This window comes from Schistocerca gregaria, chromosome 2, assembly GCF_023897955.1.
Source record: "Schistocerca gregaria isolate iqSchGreg1 chromosome 2, iqSchGreg1.2, whole genome shotgun sequence".
In the NCBI taxonomy this organism is placed as follows: domain Eukaryota; kingdom Metazoa; phylum Arthropoda; class Insecta; order Orthoptera; family Acrididae; genus Schistocerca; species Schistocerca gregaria.
In genome coordinates, this window is record NC_064921.1 from 318,497,298 (window position 1) to 318,518,648 (window position 21,351).

Here is a 21,351-nt window from a genome sequence, read left to right on the forward strand (position 1 = left end):
GAGGTTCGAGTCCTCCCTCGAGCATGGGTGTATGTGTGTTTGTCCTTAGGATAATTTAGGTTAAGTAGTGTGTAAGCTTAGGGACTGATGATCTTAGCAGTTGAACATTAGAACTGTTGTAGCTTAAATATTACATAGTGCTCAGAGCCATTTGAACTAGTGGATGAAAGTAGGAAATATAAAACAACCTTCTTTTTTACTTTTACACCTCAAAAAACTGATATTATCCGTAATGCAAAAGTTGCACAGGTACGATGTGTAAAAAAGCCTGTAACATACGACCTCCAGTTAATGTTCTTATCAATATAAAACATTCAGGAAATTAGAATCGCCGGCCGGTGTGGCCGAGCGGTTCTAGGCGCTTCAGTCTGGAACCGCGCGACCACTATGGTCGCAGGTTCGAATCCTGCCTCGGGCATCGATGTGTGTGATGTCCTTGGGTTAGTTAGGTTCAAGTAGTTCTAAGTGACTGATGACCTCAGATGTTAGGTCCCATAGTGCTCAGAGCCATTTGAACCACATTAGAATATTCCGTTTCATTTATCGATTTATCGTTGAGTATTATTTCTAATTTTGTGCCGGCCGCTGTGACCGAGCCGTTCTGGGCGCTTCAGGCCGGAACCGCGCTGCTGCTACGATCGCATGTTCGAATCCTGCCACGAGCATGGACGTGTGTGATATCCTTAGGTTAGTTAGGTTTAGGTAGTTCTAATTCTAGGGGACTGATGACCTCATATGTTAAGTCACTTAGTGCTTAGAGCCATTTGAACCATTTGAATCTAATTTTGGTGAGACCTCGTGCAGTATCGAATTGAATTTTGCGTCAGTACATTTGTAGAGAATCATTTCTTAATTTTCAGTTAAATATTATTTAAATTTTCAAGCGTGGGAGTTATAGCACTTGTATTGTTAGCAAAGAGAACTATTTATTTTTCTTGAATGTGCCGGCCGGAGTAGCCGAGTTGTTCAAGGCGCTACAGTCTGGAACCGCGCGACCGCTACGGTCGCAGATTCGAATCCTGCCTCGGGCATGGATGTGTGTGATGTCCTTAGGTTAGTTGCGTTTATGTAGTTCCAAGATCTAGGGGACTGATAACCTCAGAATTAAAGTCCCATAGTGCTCAGAGTCATTTTCTTCCTGAATGTACGATGGAAGGTCACTTATTCATTACAGGAAAAAGGGTGAACCGAATACTGATCTCTGTGGTACACCTGAAGCTATCATTCTCCAGTCTGAAAATGATGTCACTGTGTAGACTACCTGAGCTCCTTAATGCAACACTCTGCACCCATTTAGTTAGGTAAGATAAACATCAACTATGAGTAATATCTCTAATACGGAAGTATTGGAGCTTCCGTAGAAAAATGACGTGAACTGTCCAATAAAATGCTTCAGACATAGAAAGAAGATGAAAACAATCTGAGATCTTCTGTGACTAGATTTAGTGTACTTTTTTGGCAAGTCTGTTACTGGAGACTATACAGAAACGACTATAACTAGGTAAACACGGCAAGTGGCGGTACTCACGCACTTTGTAGGCGCGGGGTCCCTCCCACGAGAGCCGGCGTCGGTGGCGAACACGACGGCCTTCTTCTTCTTGGCCGGGAGCAGCACGCACGCCATAGTGGAGCGACTCGACACGGGACAAGGGGCAGCCGGCAGCGACCGCGCTGGCTCACCGCTGGAGACACACTGCCCGGTGCCGGCTACGGCTCTGCAGCTCGCTGGCCGCGGGACCGGTTTCCCCTGGTCCGCACTCTGCAGTCTACCGTCTGCAGACACCTCCGCGGGGCTCATTAACGGACCTCTCCCCTGGGAGACGGGGACACTGCCCCACCAGTGCTCTGTCAACGCAGCGAGTGGAGGGACGAGCCGACAGAGAGCAGTATAGTGTCTTTTAGGGCGTCGGACAAGTGGTGAAGAGGAAAGCATGTGCGGAGCACGGGACCCGTCAACTGTTCTGCCTTCCGCCAACTTAGCGTATAGGTGATTCCACGTCAAGCGGTCTACCCCACTCGACTACTTCAGATTTTGTTCAACTTCTGAATGGAGTTTAGCATCATATACAAATTTCGGAACATACCTCGGCGGAAATTCGCTGCTAGCGAAGGGTGTCTTTGCAAAACGCCGCGTGATATATCCAGACACTTTCGACGGGCGTTCAATACGCAGTTCAACACATTTCGTTCTGAAAACAGGTTGATTATATACAGAACTCCAATTCACCATATTATTCGCCACAATTTTGGCTACAAAAACCTCATTTTTCAACACCATCCTCTCATCTCACATGGGGCATAAAGACTGTTTGCAATCCGTCTGGAGCACCTAATGCCCCAGAACTGAGAGCTAGCAAACATTACCAACACAGACTAGCGCCGCCCTGCTAGGCGTTAAGTTCCCCTCTCCGCCTCTTCGAGCACCGCCTGTTGGCACGCCGCGAAATCTGCAACCCTTGATGGAACAGCAGAGTCCTTGGAGCAGTCGCAACTCATCGATACAACTCGGTGCGTGGCTTATCTTTTGATGATTATAATGCCTCTTCAGTATTTTTGACGTTCGTGATTTCATCACTTTACACATTTGCCTTTGTTTATGATTCCGAACACACGTATATTTCGAATTCCAGTATGGAAACGTGTCCCGTCCACTTAGATTCCATTATTCTCACGTACAAAAGTATCTAAGTATGCAATGCTTTTGCTGTGGCCTTTCTTAGAACTTTGACAGCAACACATATAAGGCAGCGTGTTGTAGGTTTACCAAGACCTCATCAACTCATGGTTTAGAAGGATTTTTCAAGCATCGTAGGTTACAAATGGCAAGTGCGTTTGTACTGCACAAACAAAGTACTGCTCAACACATATGAGAGTCTGTTGTACAGTGTTCGTAAATAGTGGAAATGGAAATGAGCGTTTGGCGTCATTGGGCGGCCGCCATGGTGAAGGTCTTATTACATTCGACACCACATTGGACTACCTGCGCGCGGGATGGGGATGAAATGATGATAACACAACACACAGTCCCTGAGAGGAGAAAATCGAACCCGGGCCCGTAGGACGGCAATCCGTCACGCTGACCACTCAGCTATCGGGGCGGACTTCGTAGATAGTGATCAAAGCTAAATCCATGTTCATCATTTAACATAAAACCTAGTTACGCTTGCAAGAGATCGGGCACATCCGAAGTACTGTTATCCCAGTCCAGTTGTATTTGTAAAGATTCACATTCAATAACTTTGGAGTAAATTTTAGGACAAAGTTAGAAAGTTTCATGAACACCCAGGTTCAGATCGCCAAGGGATGACTGGCTTTCAATTTCTACCTCACAGTTCTCAACAGTTTAGGAGTCTCCTACGTGAGGAGTGACAAAATGAAGAAGCGAAATTTAAAAAAGAAGGACTAGTTTGAAGTGAATAATTGTAGCGAAATTCCATAACTTGTCAAGATGACTAAACAGTTCGTGCTGCGCACATTCTGTACGTTTACGCCATTTGACTATATATTTTGCTCCGAGTGGAATAAAGAGTCTCTAATAAATTTTCACAGGATAAATTTTCTCTCAAATGAAGTAAAGTCTTTTCGTACCTGGTTTCACAGCCACAATTTATCATTCATTTTGCACCAATCACTCTCAGTTATATCAAGATCGCTGGTCGACGTTATACTATTTTCAATTCCGTACTCCTATCATCGTAATTGTACAAAGTACTGAGAAAAATAGAACTGTCATATAATAAGTTTAAATAGCTCGTTTTTCAGTCTTGTTTTTTCGTATGTAATGGTCCTTCTTTGAAAATGAATTACGGTATGGTCTGTGTAGACATTTATAATTTCGCAGCTAAAAAGCTTTATGGCGAATTCATATCTTACAGTCACCAACGAACCTCAGGCTAGAACGCCCTTTTTTACTGGAAAAACGTCCCCAAACTTTTGATTCTTTTACATTCACCCCTTGCGGTTAATGTAAGTTGGACCAGGCGCCTCTTAGGTTGAAAGACACTTATTTTTGCCACAGTTTTTATCTTCGTCCAACTTTAACCCCATGTATTTAAAAAACTTCGAAGTCAAAAGTGATAAAATTTCTAGTTTAATTAACCACGTTATTAGATAACACTTTCACAAGAGAGGTATTCAAGGCAATTATGTAAAGAGATCAAGTTACATAAACTCGAAGAATATTGTTTAGAAAAATTTGTTGGTGACTTTGAATGTCCATTGAAGCAGAATCACTATTTCAAATTACATAAAACTTATCAAATGTGCACAATGCAAATGGTTCAACTATCATTTATACTTATGCAGTTTTTCTGCTATTATTCAGTATAATGTAGCACCTGAAACTTGGCCCAAGCTTTCGAAATATTGCCGCTACATTTCGTCGACTTTTCTTTGAGGGGCTCCTACTGACAAAGCATTACAATTTGTGGCCTAATAATTTGTATTTCTTACTTTGATAGTTTAGCAAACCAGCACCAAAAATTTTAATAAAATCTGAGAAAGCCGAGTAGGCAACATCCCTAAAAATAGGTCATTTGATATGGAATCAGCTCCATAACAAAATTTTGCAAGTATCAATTCTTAACCAGTAGAGTTGCGGACTTGTGTTCACACTCACTTAATCAAAATTTGAAAGATCGTTCACATATCAGAGAACTCTTTAAAGTCATTCAATATGAATTAATTCTGAAGGTCCAGGAGAAAATTTCACGGCAGTCATTCGAATATATTTAGAATGGTTTTCTGCAAGAGTTCAAACACAGATGCGGTCGTAACGGTGATGCCACAGTGTGTCATTCCAAATGCTCTTTTTACAATCACACCTACATTAGTTCAGACAAATTGTGGGGAATGTCACAAACTTAATTTGATACCAGATGCGATTCTACTTTCGATATTAAGCATTGGTGTGGCACTGAGTGAAATGCTTCTCGAAAGTCAAAAAATGCTGCGTTAAATCGATGTTATTTGGGAATGAATGCGGTACGAAGGAGTTCATTCTGATCGACGTACCCAATTACGTTTGCGCTCTGCAAAAGTTCAAGACTGTAAAATAAAAAGGTATAAAAGATAGTGGAGGACACTTTTCTGGGTCACTTCAGCTACCCTTATTGTAGACCGGGATGACCTATACTTTCTTCCATCTGCGGTTTTTTGTTCGAGGGTTCTATGATACATAATGGTTAAAACATAAGCTAACTCAGCCGCATGTTACGACGTTGACTTCCAACTCAGAAGCATGCTAGTAACGTATACGGACGAGACGAGGATTAATACATCACCGTACAGATACTCTTATGTTAGCAGCACGACTCCATAAAAGACATATATAGAGAGAAAATATATTGAATAACATGTATTGTAATGAACTGCCCAAATATGAAGAACAAATGGCTATATGATCGACATACGCGATATTTGGATGTCAATAACAGAATTATCTGCGTCTTCTCGTCGCGTTAACGCTAGTGTTCTGTCACCTATTTCAGCCGCCAACGGCCTTGCCTCGCTGAAGACGCAGGTCCTCGTCAGATCATAGTAATTAATCAACATGGCGCGTGGCCAGTAGTTAGATGGGTAACCGCCTGAGTACGCAACGTGCTGTTGGTTGGTGATGCCCAGTACAGCACCAGAATTTGCACCGATGTCCTGGATTAAATTCCAAATCTCTACAATCACTAGATACACTTAAACACACAACTCTCACCCTTCGCGAAGAAAAGATGTCTTTGCACGCGAAAGACAGAGCAACATTTCCACTTACGCAGCCGAACCTGCTCTCACAGGCAACACTGCCATACGAATTTATAGTTTACCCATTATAGTAATTTTGATGATGGTTACATTTTTACTCTTTAAGGGAGGACGTACGCAAGAACACACAGACACGTATAAACTTATGTAACTTTTGTTATTTGAGTAATAATTAAACCAAATTTTGTACATTTTGTCGTTATGTTATTGACTCTAAACTAAATATTTTTTTCATTTTTTTGTCAAATAATCTGATCAGCACATTGCTGGATACTATTAGAACACGTTTTCTCAAAGGTTACTTTATCTATCACCTCCAAAACGTAGCAGGCTGTTCTTAGAAATTAGATAAACAGACCCATGTACCAGTTTTTTAATATCAGTATTAGAATTCCTGCAACAAACTTTTAAATTTATGTGTATGACACATAGTAATTTCACAAAAATTTAAATAACTGTGACAGTAATGCACTTTGAAAAATGTTGTACCACAGGAAGTTGTTTTATGGTATTACAAGATCATTCTTTCATCTGCAGTGGTCCAGCAGAAAATGTTCCTTGTATAATGAAAAATGTAAGCAGCAGCGTTTATACCAGAAAGAAGCACCTTTATGTTGGCCATGACCATACATTCGGGCTTTTTGGTCTTTATGTGGTTGTGTTCTTCTAATCGGATCCATCTGGCGTGCCCTTTTGGAAATATCCATAGCTGACATTACAGAACAAGTAATACAAGGATCGTCAATCATCTTCAACAAGACCGCGCGAAGTGGCCGCTTAGTTTGAGGTGCCATGTCAGTGATTGCGCGGCCCCTCCCGCCGGAGGTCCGAGTCCTCCCTCGGGCATAGGTTCAAATGGCTCTGAGCACTATGCGACTTAACTTCTGAGATCACCAGTCGCCTAGAACTTAGAACTAATTAAACCTAACTAATCTAAGGACATCACACACATCCATGCCCGAGGCAGGATTCGAACCTGCGACCGTAGCGGTCGCTCGGCTCCAGACTGTAGCGCCTAGAACCGCACGGCCACTCCGGTCGGCCGGGCATGGGTGTGTGTGTAAGTCTAGGGACCGACGGCCTCAGGTGTTTGGTACCTTAGGAATTCACACGCATTTTCTTCAACAGGTTTTCAGGAAGCAATCTGCCTCACATCCTAGTCTCATTACTCGTCTTGTTTCTTCCAGTGTTACCATCACTGAACTCCAGACAACCATCTTACGAGGAAATTTTAATTACATTAGGTGAGCAAGATATTGCTTTGGATATCTCTTCCAAATGAGGTGATTAAAACTTTCGTTCAGGTTTTGTGTCCCACTTCGTGTGCGTTTCTTTACAGAATCGTAATCAATCGCGTAGTTAATAGGTTCACAGCCTTCTATGCTCTACAGACATCTTCTCTGATGGCATGCACTAATAAAATATGGGAAACAAGGGGGCGTGGCGCTGCGCATTGGCTGAAAGAAGATGGTTCTTACATCTCTTCTAAAACGAATTAAACTTTGAAAATGGGAGAAAGGCTCACCTGCCATTTTGACCACCTTCTTCTGTGCGGATGCTCAAACAGTGTCCGAACTCTTACGGGAATCGGCGGTAAAGCCGAGAGTAATGAGTGTGACGGGCAGGGGCACTATGAATATATAGCGGGACAATAAGTTGCGAATGTGGGTCACACGGGAAGCGTGCCAAAGATAAGGCACTGCAGTCTCATTATACTCTGTGTTCGCGGTGGCTCAGATGGATAGAGCGTCTACCACGTAAGCAGGAGATCCTGGGTTCAAGTCCCGGTCGGGGCATACATTTTCAGCTGTCCCCGTTGACTATCAACGCCTGTGTGGAGCTAGGGGTATTCATTTAGTTGTAATGTAAGACAATATTTCTGATATGTTACAGAAATATCTGGTGAAAATAATAATGATAATTTGACCAAGTTTCCTTAATTCCCCCATTAACAAACACGAAAAAGTAAACTTTGCCTTACTGCAGGGTCCTCTGAAATACATTTCGCAGTGACTCTGAAGAAAGTATTGAACCGTTCGCTTCCTGCCCTTAGCCACGTAACCGTGAACCGCAGAGCAATCCGGCTGGATAAGCGGGCCACGACAGCGCACGTGAGGTAATGGCGTCTGCCATTAGGACAGCCGCTCTGAAGTGTACGGCCCGAAAGATGCACGTGCTGTGACGCTAATGGTGTGGCCGCGTTTTTAAGCCCGCCATAAATCCGACCGCTACAGCCATTGGCATGCTCGCTCGCCGGCGCCCACAAAAAGCACAGAGGCTCTTCTCTACAGGGCAGAGTGGCGTGGTAGATAGCGCGGCTCTCGCGACACGTAAACCTGTCCTCGCGGGCGCCGCTGCAGCCGCGGCTGCTGGCCCGGAATCCCCAGGAGAGTGGTGGCCGTTCGCCCCTGCATGCGACAGCTTTATCGCGGCACTTGCTTTCTCTCATTACATTTAACGCCGTGTTGACAGCGGCCGCAGGCTACCACTACCAGAAGTTGATTAACTGCACCGTATTTCGTGGGTGAACCCGGTGTCTAGGTGACTAGGAACGCGACAACTATGGAGTGATATAAATCGTACTAAATACGTGGCTAGATCAACTAATTAAGAGGATAGGTGGAAAACTAGCACACGGATGCTTGTAGAATGCGTTACCCCTCGCGGGGTAACAAGTGGAAAGTAACTTTCCCCTCTACAATCATGCGCAGTTTAAATGTGTGGTGTGTGTACTATAAAACCTTCAGTACACACCATCGGATTATTTGAGTTGTAGCTCTAAGTAGGCGCTTGTCAGCAATATGTCTCGTGGTCTTATCGTGGCGTGTTTATCTTCTGGCGTTAGGTCAGACGATAGAAATGCCACTTGCACCCTTAGAGTAGCAGATTGACGGTAACCAACATTAAACAGAACTTGATTAATTTTCACACCCATCTATTAAAATAATAACAAGCATAAAAATTACTTAACTTGGTTCTGGATGCTATTTACAATTGACAATCTGAATTTCCTTTGGTATGGTACGTTAATCTTATTCTCCCGTATATCTCTGATACTTCACAAAAGTGTCTATACATTTATCTTCATGGCTATGTGGACAAATATGGTAATCTTATTAGGCGCAGACTGAAACTTGACTATAGACTGGTACAGACAAATGTAGAACTCATACAGACTGGTGCTGACAAGTGCAGACTGACTAATCGGAGGTCTGTACGCACGTTATAATATCTCGCGCGTTCATGTATCACTGCACGAGTGTCATCCAGAAGGAGAAAAGGTTCTGCGTTGGCAGTAATCTCATTGGCTGCGTTACATATTAATACGCACATCGCCGGACACAGAATTTGGTCCGTCTCTATGGCAGCGCCATCTCGTAGTGCGGAGACGGACGATCGCTGCGCCTGCGCTGTTGTGCTTAGCGGGGCGCGCTCTATTGGGAAAGTTGTGTACGTGCTGACTACGCGGAACTATGTACACAACAGAATGCGTTGTGTTCATCAAGCATATTGTGAGTAGCGGAGACGTGCCCGAGTGCTATATCAAAACGACTTACAACAGCATGCTGCAATCGAATTTTTAACTGCAGGAAAAGTTACTCCTAGTTCCAGTACAGCACTCGTGGCTGCCGCATCGCGGTCGCGAAGTGGGGCCGAGGCAGTGACAGGTAAATTTTACATTCTGACGATAATTTATGGATTTGTAGCTTGACGATGTCCACTACGGACAAACGATAGATACTGTTATTCTGAAGAAGGTTGGGTTATCCTGACTGAATCCTAGGTAAATTTCTAGGTAAATGGTCCAACTGAGGCTGTTCATTATTAAAATTAAAATTAACTCGTAGAGAGCTTCATCGTCGTTGAAAGTGTGTTTATGGTGAAGATCCGTTTGACTGGTCTATTAGACATCGATTGGTAGTAAAATTTTGTGGTTCCGAGCATGGAAGAGCCATAATTGTTGATGAAACACGCAGCGGACGTCCGATCACTGCCACAGACGATGAACATCGCAAACATGTCAACGGTTTGATTCAAAATGACCGCCTGGTCACACAAAAGCGTATCACTGACCATATTGAAATATTCAAGGAACGTGCCGGCTTCATTACTGAACAATTCGGCTACCATAAAATCTGTGACAATGATGATGAGTTGGGGTCAGGGGGCACTCGACATCATGGTCATCAGCGCCCTGACGAAAAGTCAACATCAAATCTCATGGGTGGGGACGAAGGCTGTCCCCCCAGGGAGAGCAGTTTATAACGTACCAAAGTCTGCCGCCCTTCCCCACCAGTTTAATGATGAAGCATGATAGTTCACAAAATTTCACCACTCTGTTAACACTGGTATCGGTATCTGCGAGGACGGTGGGCAGATCTCCAGCGAGACCATGCGCTGCCCTAATATCAGTATACAGGATACACGTAGCCACAATATGATGAACTGAAAGCGGCTCGCCACAAATATCACAGAAAGGTGGATCCTCCCCCCGGAGGAGGAAGCCATGTGTAAAAGGGCTATGCCTGATGCACAGTCTGGTAAGCAAAACCTCCTTCCAGCGGCGAGGCTGACATGAAGTCCGCCAAGCTTCTGTGGTCGGTTTGAACAACCGCAGTTTGTTGTCCGACACCTGCAACCATTCAGTCTCCCACTGACTTATTATGCATCTGTCAGAAAATGAGATAATGGCGTGCAACGGGATGGGGCATTGACGGACAGCACCATCCCAACATACTTCCTTGGCAGCTTTATCGTTAGCGTATATTCCAACGTGGCCATGTACCCAGCAGAAGATCACCTCCTTGCCACGGGGTGTGTAAGTCCAGGGACCGATGACCTCAGCAGTTTGGTCCCTTAGGAACTCACACACATTTGATTTCAAAACACAACCCCATGAAAAAATCTTTTCACTGTATTTTTGGATGCTCACTGAGTTCATGTGACCGATTATCTAATAAAAGAGGCAACTAAAAAGTTTTTGTCAGTACATAGAGACTCAAAAACACCTCCGACATCGAATTTTTCGTGTTCATGCAACCTGGCGTCAATAATCTCACAACATGTGAACGTTCGTCCACGTCTTGCGCACAACTGGTGAGATTCTGCCAGCTTGAAATTTTGCTACCCCGTTCTTGCGCCTTGAAATTTTTGTGTTTTTTCCTGTCCTCGAGTGGCACCTCAAGGGTCATTACACCTCGGGAAATGAGATGAAGACAGCTGTCGATTCCAAAAAAGTCTAGTGACGGAATGCAAAAACTTGTCATACATTGGGAGAAATGTGTTAGTCAAAACAGACTATGTTGAAAAACTAAAATATGATTCTGAATCTTAATAAATGAATCTTAATGTACTCTTTGCCCAATCATCCTAATTGTTTTCGTTCGGATTCTACGAGCATTTGCGCATTACTTTTCAATCCACCCCCGTACTGCTTGGGAAGCATAACTGCAAAATCTGAAGAGAATTAACACCGGCATGTGAAAACGCGTGCCACAGGCAGGTGCTTATAAATGTGCGAACTCATACTGGAATCAAATAAACAAATAATTTCCAAGTTCATATTTCCATGATACAAAGGTATCATATTTAACAGAAATAAATGACACGGGTGAAAGTACGCATTAATAGAAGCAAAACCGCTCCCGTGAACATAGGTCTGCAGCCGGGCTGTCAGCTAATTGTGAATAGGTGGTTACAAGCCGTCGCTGAATTTCGAAAGAAATATCAGCCCAGTTAGTAGAAATGTATTTGACTCGTGTGTTTTTGCTTAAGATACAACATTACGAGGCTCAAATTTCACCCTGCTGCTGTAAGACATTTAACGCACCAGTATGGTTCGGGAGGAATAGATCAGGGTCTGCATCTTGGCAGCCAAGATAACCTGACCTCGATATTCTGGGTTTTTCTGTCTGTTCGGAATGTGAAGCGTACAGCCCTGTCGTTGACACTGCTGAAGGACTGGAGCAGCGAGTTGAGCAGTTTTGTCGAGATGTACGAAATGATCAGGGCCTATGTGAAAGAATGGAGCTATTTTTTATTCAATTCTAGGATAAGATGTTGGTAATGAAAAATAAAAATCTAATTCATTTGGAGACGTGTTTGAAACCAAAGTCGATGACTTGATAGACATTTACAGTGCACCTTGATAGCTGAGTCCGATAACAGGATTCCACGTAGGCCACTCCTCTACACAGTAGGCAGCTAACTGTAAGAAGCAAGGCGGCGTAGGATTAGCCGAGCGGTCGCCGGTATGGTAGCTCAGCGTGTTCAGTCAGAGGGTTAACTGCCCTCTGTAATAAAAAAACTGAGTTGATCGATCAACAACGAACTTAAACGGATGTCTTACGACGTCCGCCCCTAGCAGATGCAACGAAAAAAAAAAAAAAAGTCTAAGGCGCTGGAGTCACAGACTGTGCTGCTAGACCCGGTGGAGGTTCGAGTCCTCCCTCGGGCACGGGTGTGTGTGTTATTCTTTAGGATAATTTAGGTTAAGTAGTGTGTAAGCTTAGGGACTGATGACCTTAGTAGTCAAGTCCCATAAGAATTCGCACACATTTAAACATTTTTTTAGAAGGCCTGCAGGTGGTGAGGGGTGCATCACGGAAATAGCTCTTCCCCTGTTCCCTTTCATCCAGCAGCTGCCAGTGGTCTGTGTTATTAACCGTCCGAAATATACTGATTTAATTGTAAACCTTGTCATATTTCACTGTGCGCCTTCTATGGTCTCACAGATTGGCTTATTTTTATATGAACCAGGATGTAGTCTTCTTATCCACACTCTAAGCAAGAAACGAACGACCAACCCCTAACATTGGTGATGTTTTAACTGAGTTAAACGAGACGGGTATCATGAAAAAAAGCGCATTTATAGAGTTACTGGTATTAATGAGTTACTGATACAACGTCAACTGATTCCAGGTAAACACCAATTGAGAACCTAACCTATCATTTCGGAAGTATCAGTGCACTATAATAGTGAGACAATTTACGATGCTCGAATCTCTTCAAGTAAGTCACACTGTTGACGCATCTGCATTTAGGAGATTTTTTTTAGAACAGTGCTTACTATTCTGCCTAGAGCAGGGGTATAGGGGTAGTCAACCTTTTTTCCTACAGCCCACTTTTGTATCTCTGTTACTACAAAAATTTTGCAACTGCCCACCGGTTCCACAGTGGAGGTTATTTATAAAGTAGCAACTTAAATACATAAATAAAAGTTCATATAGTTGAATTACAATAAGTTAAAGTATATAACAGTGATTACTCGCCACACACTTTTATGTCTAATTATACAAAAATGCAATTTCATCCCGTCTATTTTATCCACCTTCCTTTTCTTACCACTTCCCCCTCCAACCCCTTACCTTACGTCTTCCCCTTTTTTCCCTTGCATCTCCCTCTCCTCACTCCACACCCAACCTAACCTTGTCCCTTTTCTTGCAATTGCAATGTTTTTGTTAATATAAAAATGGTTCATTTTATTGTTTTATGTACTGGTGTCCATGATCTTATTGTTATATACAGTGTTCAGCCAGAACGTTATGGCGACCGACCTACCATCGATCCATCGATGTAAACCAATCCAGGCGATAGCAGCGTCACATTTCGAGGAATGACTGCTAGTCAGACACACGTACGGTGCGTGTAGAACCAGAGAGCAAGATGTCCCTGTATTGAATGGAGAAGGAGCGAGATGGATCTGAGTTTGACCGAGGGTAGATTGTGGTGGCCTGGAGGATCGGTACGAAACTGATGGATTTGTTGGATGTCCGAGAAGCGTTGCCCTGAGTGTTTTCAAAACCTGGCGAAGTCAAGGTGAAACCTCGTCCAGACGTCGTGGGGTTAAGCGGCTACGCCTTATTACAGATGTCGGACTTCGTAGACAGGGAAGACTGTCAAAACAGAACAGACGGCGAACTATGACGGAACTAACATCAGAATTAAACGCTCTGCAGAGTACAAGTGTGTCTGAACACACAGTGCACCGAACACTCCTAACGATGGCTCTCCGCAGCCGACGAACCGTGTGTGTGCCCAATGTTAACGCCACGACATCAGCAACTACGACTAAAATGGGCACATGACCATCGGCACTGGACGTTGGTGCAGTGGCACAGCATTGCACGGTCTGGTAACTACCGATACCTTCTTCATCATGCCGATGGGAGAGCGCTGATCCTTCGTCTTGCAGGGGAACAGCTCCTTGACACCTATACTGCGGGACGGAGACGAGCTGGGGAACATCCCGTCGGCGTTTATAGATTCAGTGGAACTCGTACAAGGCATCATAGCAGCCAAGGAGTATCACTTGCACCTGTTCATGACGATCATGTTTAGGGACGGGACAGCAGTGACATTTTCCAGCAAGATAATGCGCCACGTCACAAGGCCAGGAACGTGACGCAGTGGTCCAGGGAACATAGTGGTGATCTTCAATTGACGTGGTCTCTCTCTCTCTCTCTCTCTCTCTCTCTCTCTCTCTCTCTCTCTCTCTCTCTCTCCCGTTCCAATTGCACCAGTTCTGACCTCGATTGAACCCATCTGGAATGTGACTGAACGTGGCGCCGGAACTCATCGCCCCTCCCACCGAAATTTACGGGAATTAGGTGACTTGTGTGTGTGTGTGTGTGTGTGTGTGTGTGTGTGTGTGTGTGTGTGTGTGTGCAGATATGGTGCCAACTCCCTATCGCTATTAGGTAGGTGGTCATAATGTTCTTTCTGGTGAGTATATGACTTCATGCAGGACGGATATTGGTCTCTTTTTATTTCAGATGATCCACAAAAATCTTTAGGTTTGTGGATATCTGTTTTTCAAACAATTATGCTACTAGATAGCAACGCAGCGTATGCTACGATGTAGTAATGTTGTGTATCATAATTTGTATGACGATGTATTGATATGTTTCACTTCTTACCACATGCACGCCCTATCCTCTTTGGATTCACATTTGAAGGCTTAGTATTTAAGTAGAATAGCATACTTAGAACATGAATGTACGTGCCAGTTATGTTATGTACTCATTTTTTGTAAGTTGCATTTTTGAATATTGTGGTTTACTTTCCCGAAATAAAAGAATCACGGCACTATGAGGGCTTCACCTTTCGTAGGTTTCCAAGTAGCTTCTAACTTGATCTGTATCATTCGCTAACAAACTTAAGTGATGTTGGCTTAGGACTGGACATATATGTAACGGCATCGTTTAGTATTATTCTGGTCGTACATTTAACTTTGTAAGTTGTGGTGGGTATCGTTTGCGATACGCAACCCATTTATGATTTGCACTCATACTCAATATGAACATATGTTTTGATGTGTTGTAAATTTGATTTTTTGTACATATGTTAGTTCGAAAATGGGTATTAACCAGAAACCGGTCAACAACTGAATAAACATCTGCTTTAATCGCAACTCTGGCTGTCCTTTTGCATTATAATTCAGTAACAGGTGCTATCCCGTGTCATCCAGCATACTGGAAGTATGCCTTTATTATATGTGTCGTGTCAGGTAACACAGATGAAATCATTTAGAACAGGCTGTATCTTATACAGGATGGTCCATTGATAGTGACCGGGCCAAATATCTCACGAAATAAGCGTCCAACGAAATAACTACAAAGAACGAAACTCGTCTAGCTTAAAGGGGGGAATCAGATGGAGCTATGGTTGGCCCGCTAGATGGCGCTGCCATAGGTCAAACGCATATCAACTGCGATTTTTATATAGGAACCCCCATTTTTATTACATAATCGTGTAGTATGTAAAGAATGTGAATGTTTGAGTTGGACCACTTTTTTCGCTTTGTAATAGATAGTGCTATAATAGTCACAAACGTATAAGTATGTGATATCACGTAACATTACACCAGTGCGGATGGTATTTGCTTCGTGATACGTTACCCGTGTTAAAATGGGCCGTTTACCATTGCGGGAAAGGTCGATGTCGTGTTGAGGTATAGCTATTGTGATCAAAATGCGCAACGGACGTGTGCTATGTATGATGCTCGGTATCCTGGACGACATCATTCAAGTGCCCGGACCGTTCGCCGAATAGTTACATCATTTAAGGAAACAGTAAGTGTTCAGCCACATGTGAAACGTCAACCACGACCTGCAACAAATGATGATGCCCAAATAGGTGTTTTAGCTGCTGTCGCGGGTAATCCGCAATCAGTAGCAGACAAATTGCGCGAGAATCGGGAATCTCAAAAACGTCGGTGTTGAGAAGGCTACATCAACCTCGACTGCACCCGTACCATGTTTCTGTGCACCAGGAATTGCATGGCGAGGGCTTTGAGGTTTTCTTGACGCGTTCTACTTAGCGAAGAAGCGTCATTCACCAACAGCGGTAACGTAAACCGAAATAATATGCACTATCGGGCAACGGATAATCCATGATGGCTGCGACAAGTGGAAGATCAGCGGCCTTGGCGGGTTGATGTATGGTGCGGCATTATGGGAGAAAGGATTATTGGCCCCCATTTTATCGATGGCATTCTAAGTGCTGCAATGTATGCTGATTTTCTACGTAATGTTGTACCGATGCTACTACAAGATGTTTCACTGCATGACAGAATGGCGATGTACTTCCAATATGATGGACGTCGGGCACATAGCTGGTGTGCGGTTGAAGCGGTATTGAATAGCACATTTCATGACAGGTAGATTGGTCGTCGAAGCACCATACCATGGTCCGCACGTTGATCGAATCTGACGGCCCCGTATTTCTTTCTGTGGGGAAGGTTGAAGGATCCACCGACAACACCTGAAAACATGCGTCAGCGCAATGTCAATGCATTTGCGAGCATTACGGAAGTCGAACTGTTGAGATGAATGTCGTTACACTTATTGCCAAATGCACTGAGGTTGACGGACATCATTTTGAGCATTTATTGCATTAATATGGTATTTACAGGTAATCACGGCGTAGCAGCATGCGTTCTCAGAAAAGATAAGTTCACAAAGGTACATGTATCATATTGGAACAAACGAAATAAAATGTTCAAACGTACCTACGTTCTGTATTTTAATTTAAAAAACCTACGTCTAAAATTGTGAGCCATATGTTTGTGACTATTACAGCGCCATCTATCGCAAAGCGAAAAACGTGGTCGAACTAAAACATTTATATTTCTTAACGTACTACGCGAATATGTAATAAGAAATGGGGGTCCTGTTTAAAGAAACGCAGTTGATACCCGTTTGACGTATGGCAGCGCCATCTAGCGGGCCAACAATAGTGCCATCTGGTTTCCCCCTTCAAGCTAGAAGAGTTTCTTTCTTTGTAGTTTTTTTTTCGTTTGGCGGTTATTTCGTGAGATATTTGGCCCGGTCACGATCAATGGACCACCCTGTATAATCGATAATGTGGTTCGGCTGTCTATGCTTCAGCTGATTCTCGTAAGTCTGAGATGCTAACACATCTTTCAGCAGTCGTCGTACTAGTAGTTTTGTAATCGTATGAGTATTATTTTATACGCATAATGGCGATTAATTTACTTTGGGTACTGTGTTTTTGCGTTGCTGCTTCTCCGGAGTCTCTCTGTCAAGCAGTGCTAACTCGTGCTGCTGTAACAGCAGGTGGAGCAGCCGATCGTCACAAGCGCGGCAGGTGTCTGCGCGCCGCAGCGTCCAGAGCAATCGATTCAAGAGCAGCGACAGCGCCGTTTACGACCCGCGCTGTCGTAAACGTAACTACGGCCGCACGATCTGCCTCGGCCGAGGCGACGCGACGTCGCGTGTTGTCGTGACATCGACACGTGTACCAGACGGCATGCGTCCACCCTACGGCTCTGCCGAGCGAGGACGAGCAGGGGTAACACACTGGAGCCGCAGCCTGTGTGACACGGCTTCAGGTGCCCATCCGGTCATAGAATTCTTTTCCGTGGTTTCCTTTCAAGACAACATGGCCGGTTTCTCCTTCTGCTCCGTTTGTACTGTGCTGGCCATTAGATTAGCGACACCGTCCAGGTGACATACAACAAATGTCGAACCAGCATAAGTGTATTGCATTTCTCAGTATGCAAATCATTAGCATATAAGAGGAACCGCACAAAATATGTATGGGTAACCACATCTACATTCTGTAATTGAGGAAAGATAACACAGCAGCTTTCTTACTCAGAAACTGCATTTTAATTTGCTTGTTTGTGAGTCAACCATCTTATGCCATAAGTAAAAAGGAGAAACATATGCCGGAATTAGACACCAACAGGGTAGTAGCTATCTTTTGTCGTTCCGCGAATCTGTTCCTGCTGTTGGTCAGGCTCTCATGACTGGCATATGAACACGAAATCAATGGGTTCGGGAGTACCAGAAATAATGCCAGGGATTCTACGTGATTAATGCACGAGACGCGATAGTTTTCGCCCGTCCATACAGTGTCGTACAGTCACGTGACCCAACCTCAGCCAGAAGTGGACTTGTTTCCAGCACGATGATATCTTGGCGGACATTGTTGTCGCAACTACTGTCGCAGAGGTGGTGAGAGTAATGGCAATACTGTACTCGGAAGTGGCCCCACTGTCTACTTTTAGACGAGTCCAGGCTCTGTGTTGGTTGGTTGATTTGGAGGGAGTGGACCAAACAGCGAGGTCATCGGTCCCTTCGGATTAGGGAAGGATTGGGAAGGAAGTTGGCCGTGCCCTTTCAACGAAACTACACCGGCATTTGCCGGGAGTGATTTACGGAAATCACGATTACGGAAAACCTAAGTGAGGATGGTCGGACGCGGGTTTAGCCGTCGTCCTCCCGAATGCGAGTCCGCCCCTCACGCGGTGTGCAGCAGCCCGTTGAAAACCCTTGGGTATGATTTGCATATCTTATAATATGGACAAAAGCCATCACATTTTGGACGTGTGGAGGGTGGTGGCTCTGCCCTACCTTCAAATTCTGCACAACGCCACCTTTAAACAAGATAACGCAATACCACATGTTGGTAGTGCCGTGAGGACCTACACCGATCAGAGAGGTCAGCACGTTGTCCAGATCACTCATCAGTTGAAAACATCTGGTCATATGCTTATTGAGAGACAAGCACGCCACCACCTTCCAACCACTACGATTGTTCAGTTCTTGTAGAGAGTTGAAACGGCGTGGAACTACGAACCCATATCCATTATCTAAGTTCGCTTCAGCTCGATTTCAACATCAACGTCCAAGGGGACTGTCGTGACTGCTATGTGGAACGTATTGTCTACGGCTGAGGTGGAAATGAAGCAGTGTCACCTAGAGAGGAGCCTCATCCATAGTGTCCCGTCGCTGAGGATGAGAAGACATACGCACTGGCCTGCGCTGGGGACCAGACATCCGGTGTATGGGGCCACTGAGGTGGGATCGCTGAACCCACGTCGGAGTGCTGAACTGCTAGCAAAGGGGCAGACCGACTGTTCGTTATTCGCTAGCCGCCGTTTACAGAGTACGACGTCTGAGGGTAGGTGCAGATACCGGCAACGAATGCAGGCTGTGTGTCTGTCATTTAGTGCTACCGAGTAGAGGATAGGATGCCTCGATGGATGCTGCGGGATTGCAGGCAACGAGTGCAGGTTCTCTGCCTGCCATCTTCTCTCTGCCATGTACGAAGTACGGATTGCCGTTTCGCGCTATGCTTGTCACGTTCGGTTGGATGTGCACCGTGTTAGCATGGTTCCCAGTTGTAGTTGCTTTTGGACAAATCGCCACCATGCTAGTGATCGTCAAAGTGACGTCATGTTCAGTTTGTTGTGCTGCACCAGGTTTGTATACTGCAAGGACTATTTGCCTGTGTTCTCCTTTACTGTTGCTTGCTGCTGCAACTGTGTGGCGTGTAGCTAGAGTGTGGGCTAAGGTGTTCACGGAACGTTGTGGGCAGTCATTGTGGTACGGTACTTTGATTCGTTGTCTTAAGACCGACATGGCCTTCAATTTTTGTCTTCTGCAGCACTGTCCTTGTCAATAGCGTCTTTTTATCATGTATGTGTTAAATATTGCGTAGCATTAGAGTTCTCTTCTACTGCTGGTTCATGTCTTGTTCAGTTATACATGTTAAACAAATGGTGTCTAACATAAATGTGGCTTTTTTTTCAGTGGCAAATCACATACATCCACCAATTTTAATTAATAATATGTTTGGCTTCCCTTTCATTCAATATGTTTTTGGAGTTATGTAAGCAAAGTGAAACTCGTACGTAATTTAAGCAGTTCACATTTGTAGGTTTGGAAGTATTTTGTACCCTGATAGCGCTGAAAGTGAATATAGACGAGAGTGGTATCATGGTTCATAGTTTCATGGCCAACTTCAGACTGTGTTAAGATTTTAGACTCTATCTTGTACTAGCGGTATGTGAAGTATTTCTGTGAATTAATTTGATATCGGTTTTTTCAGGCAATTTTTAGCAGTCGATACATGTTTTAAAAAACTCGTGACACTAAACTGTATTCACTGCATTTTGTTAGTACTTCAAGTTTCGGCCGTAAGCCATCGTCTGGTACGAAAATCGCTTAAAATATTGCATATTCATGACAAATGAAGTGTTTTAAGTGATTTTCGTACCAGATGATGACTTACGGACAAAACCGGTAGTACTAATAAAAACTAGTTAATGCATTTCAGTAATTTGATACAGTTTTGTGCTTATTTTAATGTGTGTGCTGAAGACTCTTTTTGTTGAAAGCATGAAGTACTGAGTTGAATATGTTTTTGATGATTCCCAAGATTAGAAATTTGCGTAACTTATTAGCTAAGGTGACCAAATACAAATGCTGATTAATGCGACCACCACTCAAGTCACTTTTGCCACCAAAACAATTTGGTTATTATGTTTATTGATAAATTATTGCTTCTAACTATGTCCAATAAAACCCTCAGCACCTTCCAGTCTCTACAACCCATGTTGCCTTATCAAAAATATGGCACCTATTAGTTTGCTCTCCCTCTTTTGCTGTATACAGACAATAACTAAAATTTCATTATTTGATATTTTAACATTCTCCCTGTTGTTGTCATTTAACGGTCAGCAGCGCAATAAATTCGCCACCAACGTCACGTTAAAGATTCCTCGTTCTCTATCTTCTTGAAGCAAACTATCTATCTCTGCGGATTTGGTTCTCTGTAAGACGCATGTTTACCTCATTTCGGGCTCTCGAGATTACAAGGATACGACAGGATACGTCACGTTATCGTTTGATTGAATTTGGTGCAGATACAATAGAGGATGCTTTAAACACGATGCAACCACATCATCTGGCGTTGCGTGGCAACCAGTACAGGGGATGTAGTAGACAACCTTCGCATACCCTCCTGTTTGGTCGTCAGGCTCTGCCAGGTAGTCTGAGGGCCTTAGTCGAACATAGGAACGGTCTTCGAAAGAAGTCCAAGAAAATCACTGAACGGTCTTCCAAAGAGGTACAAGAATATCACTGCACCATTCAGCACTTCACACTAGTGTTATCAGTAGCTTCTGCTCACGAAGGTGAACGTGAACCCAAAAATAAACCTCAAAAAGTGACGGTAGTGCATCCAGTTACCAATCGAGATATTGCTGCTCAAAGTCCGTACTGCAACTGGGCATTGCAGTGTGAACATGGCGTATATAAAATGAGATGGAGATGATAGTTCCTA

At 43.9% G+C, this 21,351-nt stretch overlaps 1 protein-coding gene across 9 annotated transcripts in view; it reads right to left on the reverse strand.

The window, feature by feature from the left end:
• LOC126336946 (sodium bicarbonate cotransporter 3) overlaps positions 1–21,351 on the reverse strand; it is a 1,595,930-nt gene that overhangs the window by 1,117,894 nt on the left and 456,685 nt on the right. For 2 of the 9 annotated variants that reach the window (XM_050001132.1, XM_050001128.1), the window contains exon 1: positions 1,533–1,693. The exons of 3 other annotated variants lie outside the window; for them this stretch is intronic. In XM_050001132.1, the coding sequence (XP_049857089.1) occupies positions 1,533–1,624 (92 nt within the window). In that variant the 5' untranslated portion in view covers positions 1,625–1,693. Of the gene's footprint in view, positions 1–1,532; positions 1,712–21,351 lie in introns of those variants that run through there. 4 more of the 9 variants (XM_050001139.1, XM_050001143.1, XM_050001133.1 and 1 more) reach the window with 3 other exon arrangements.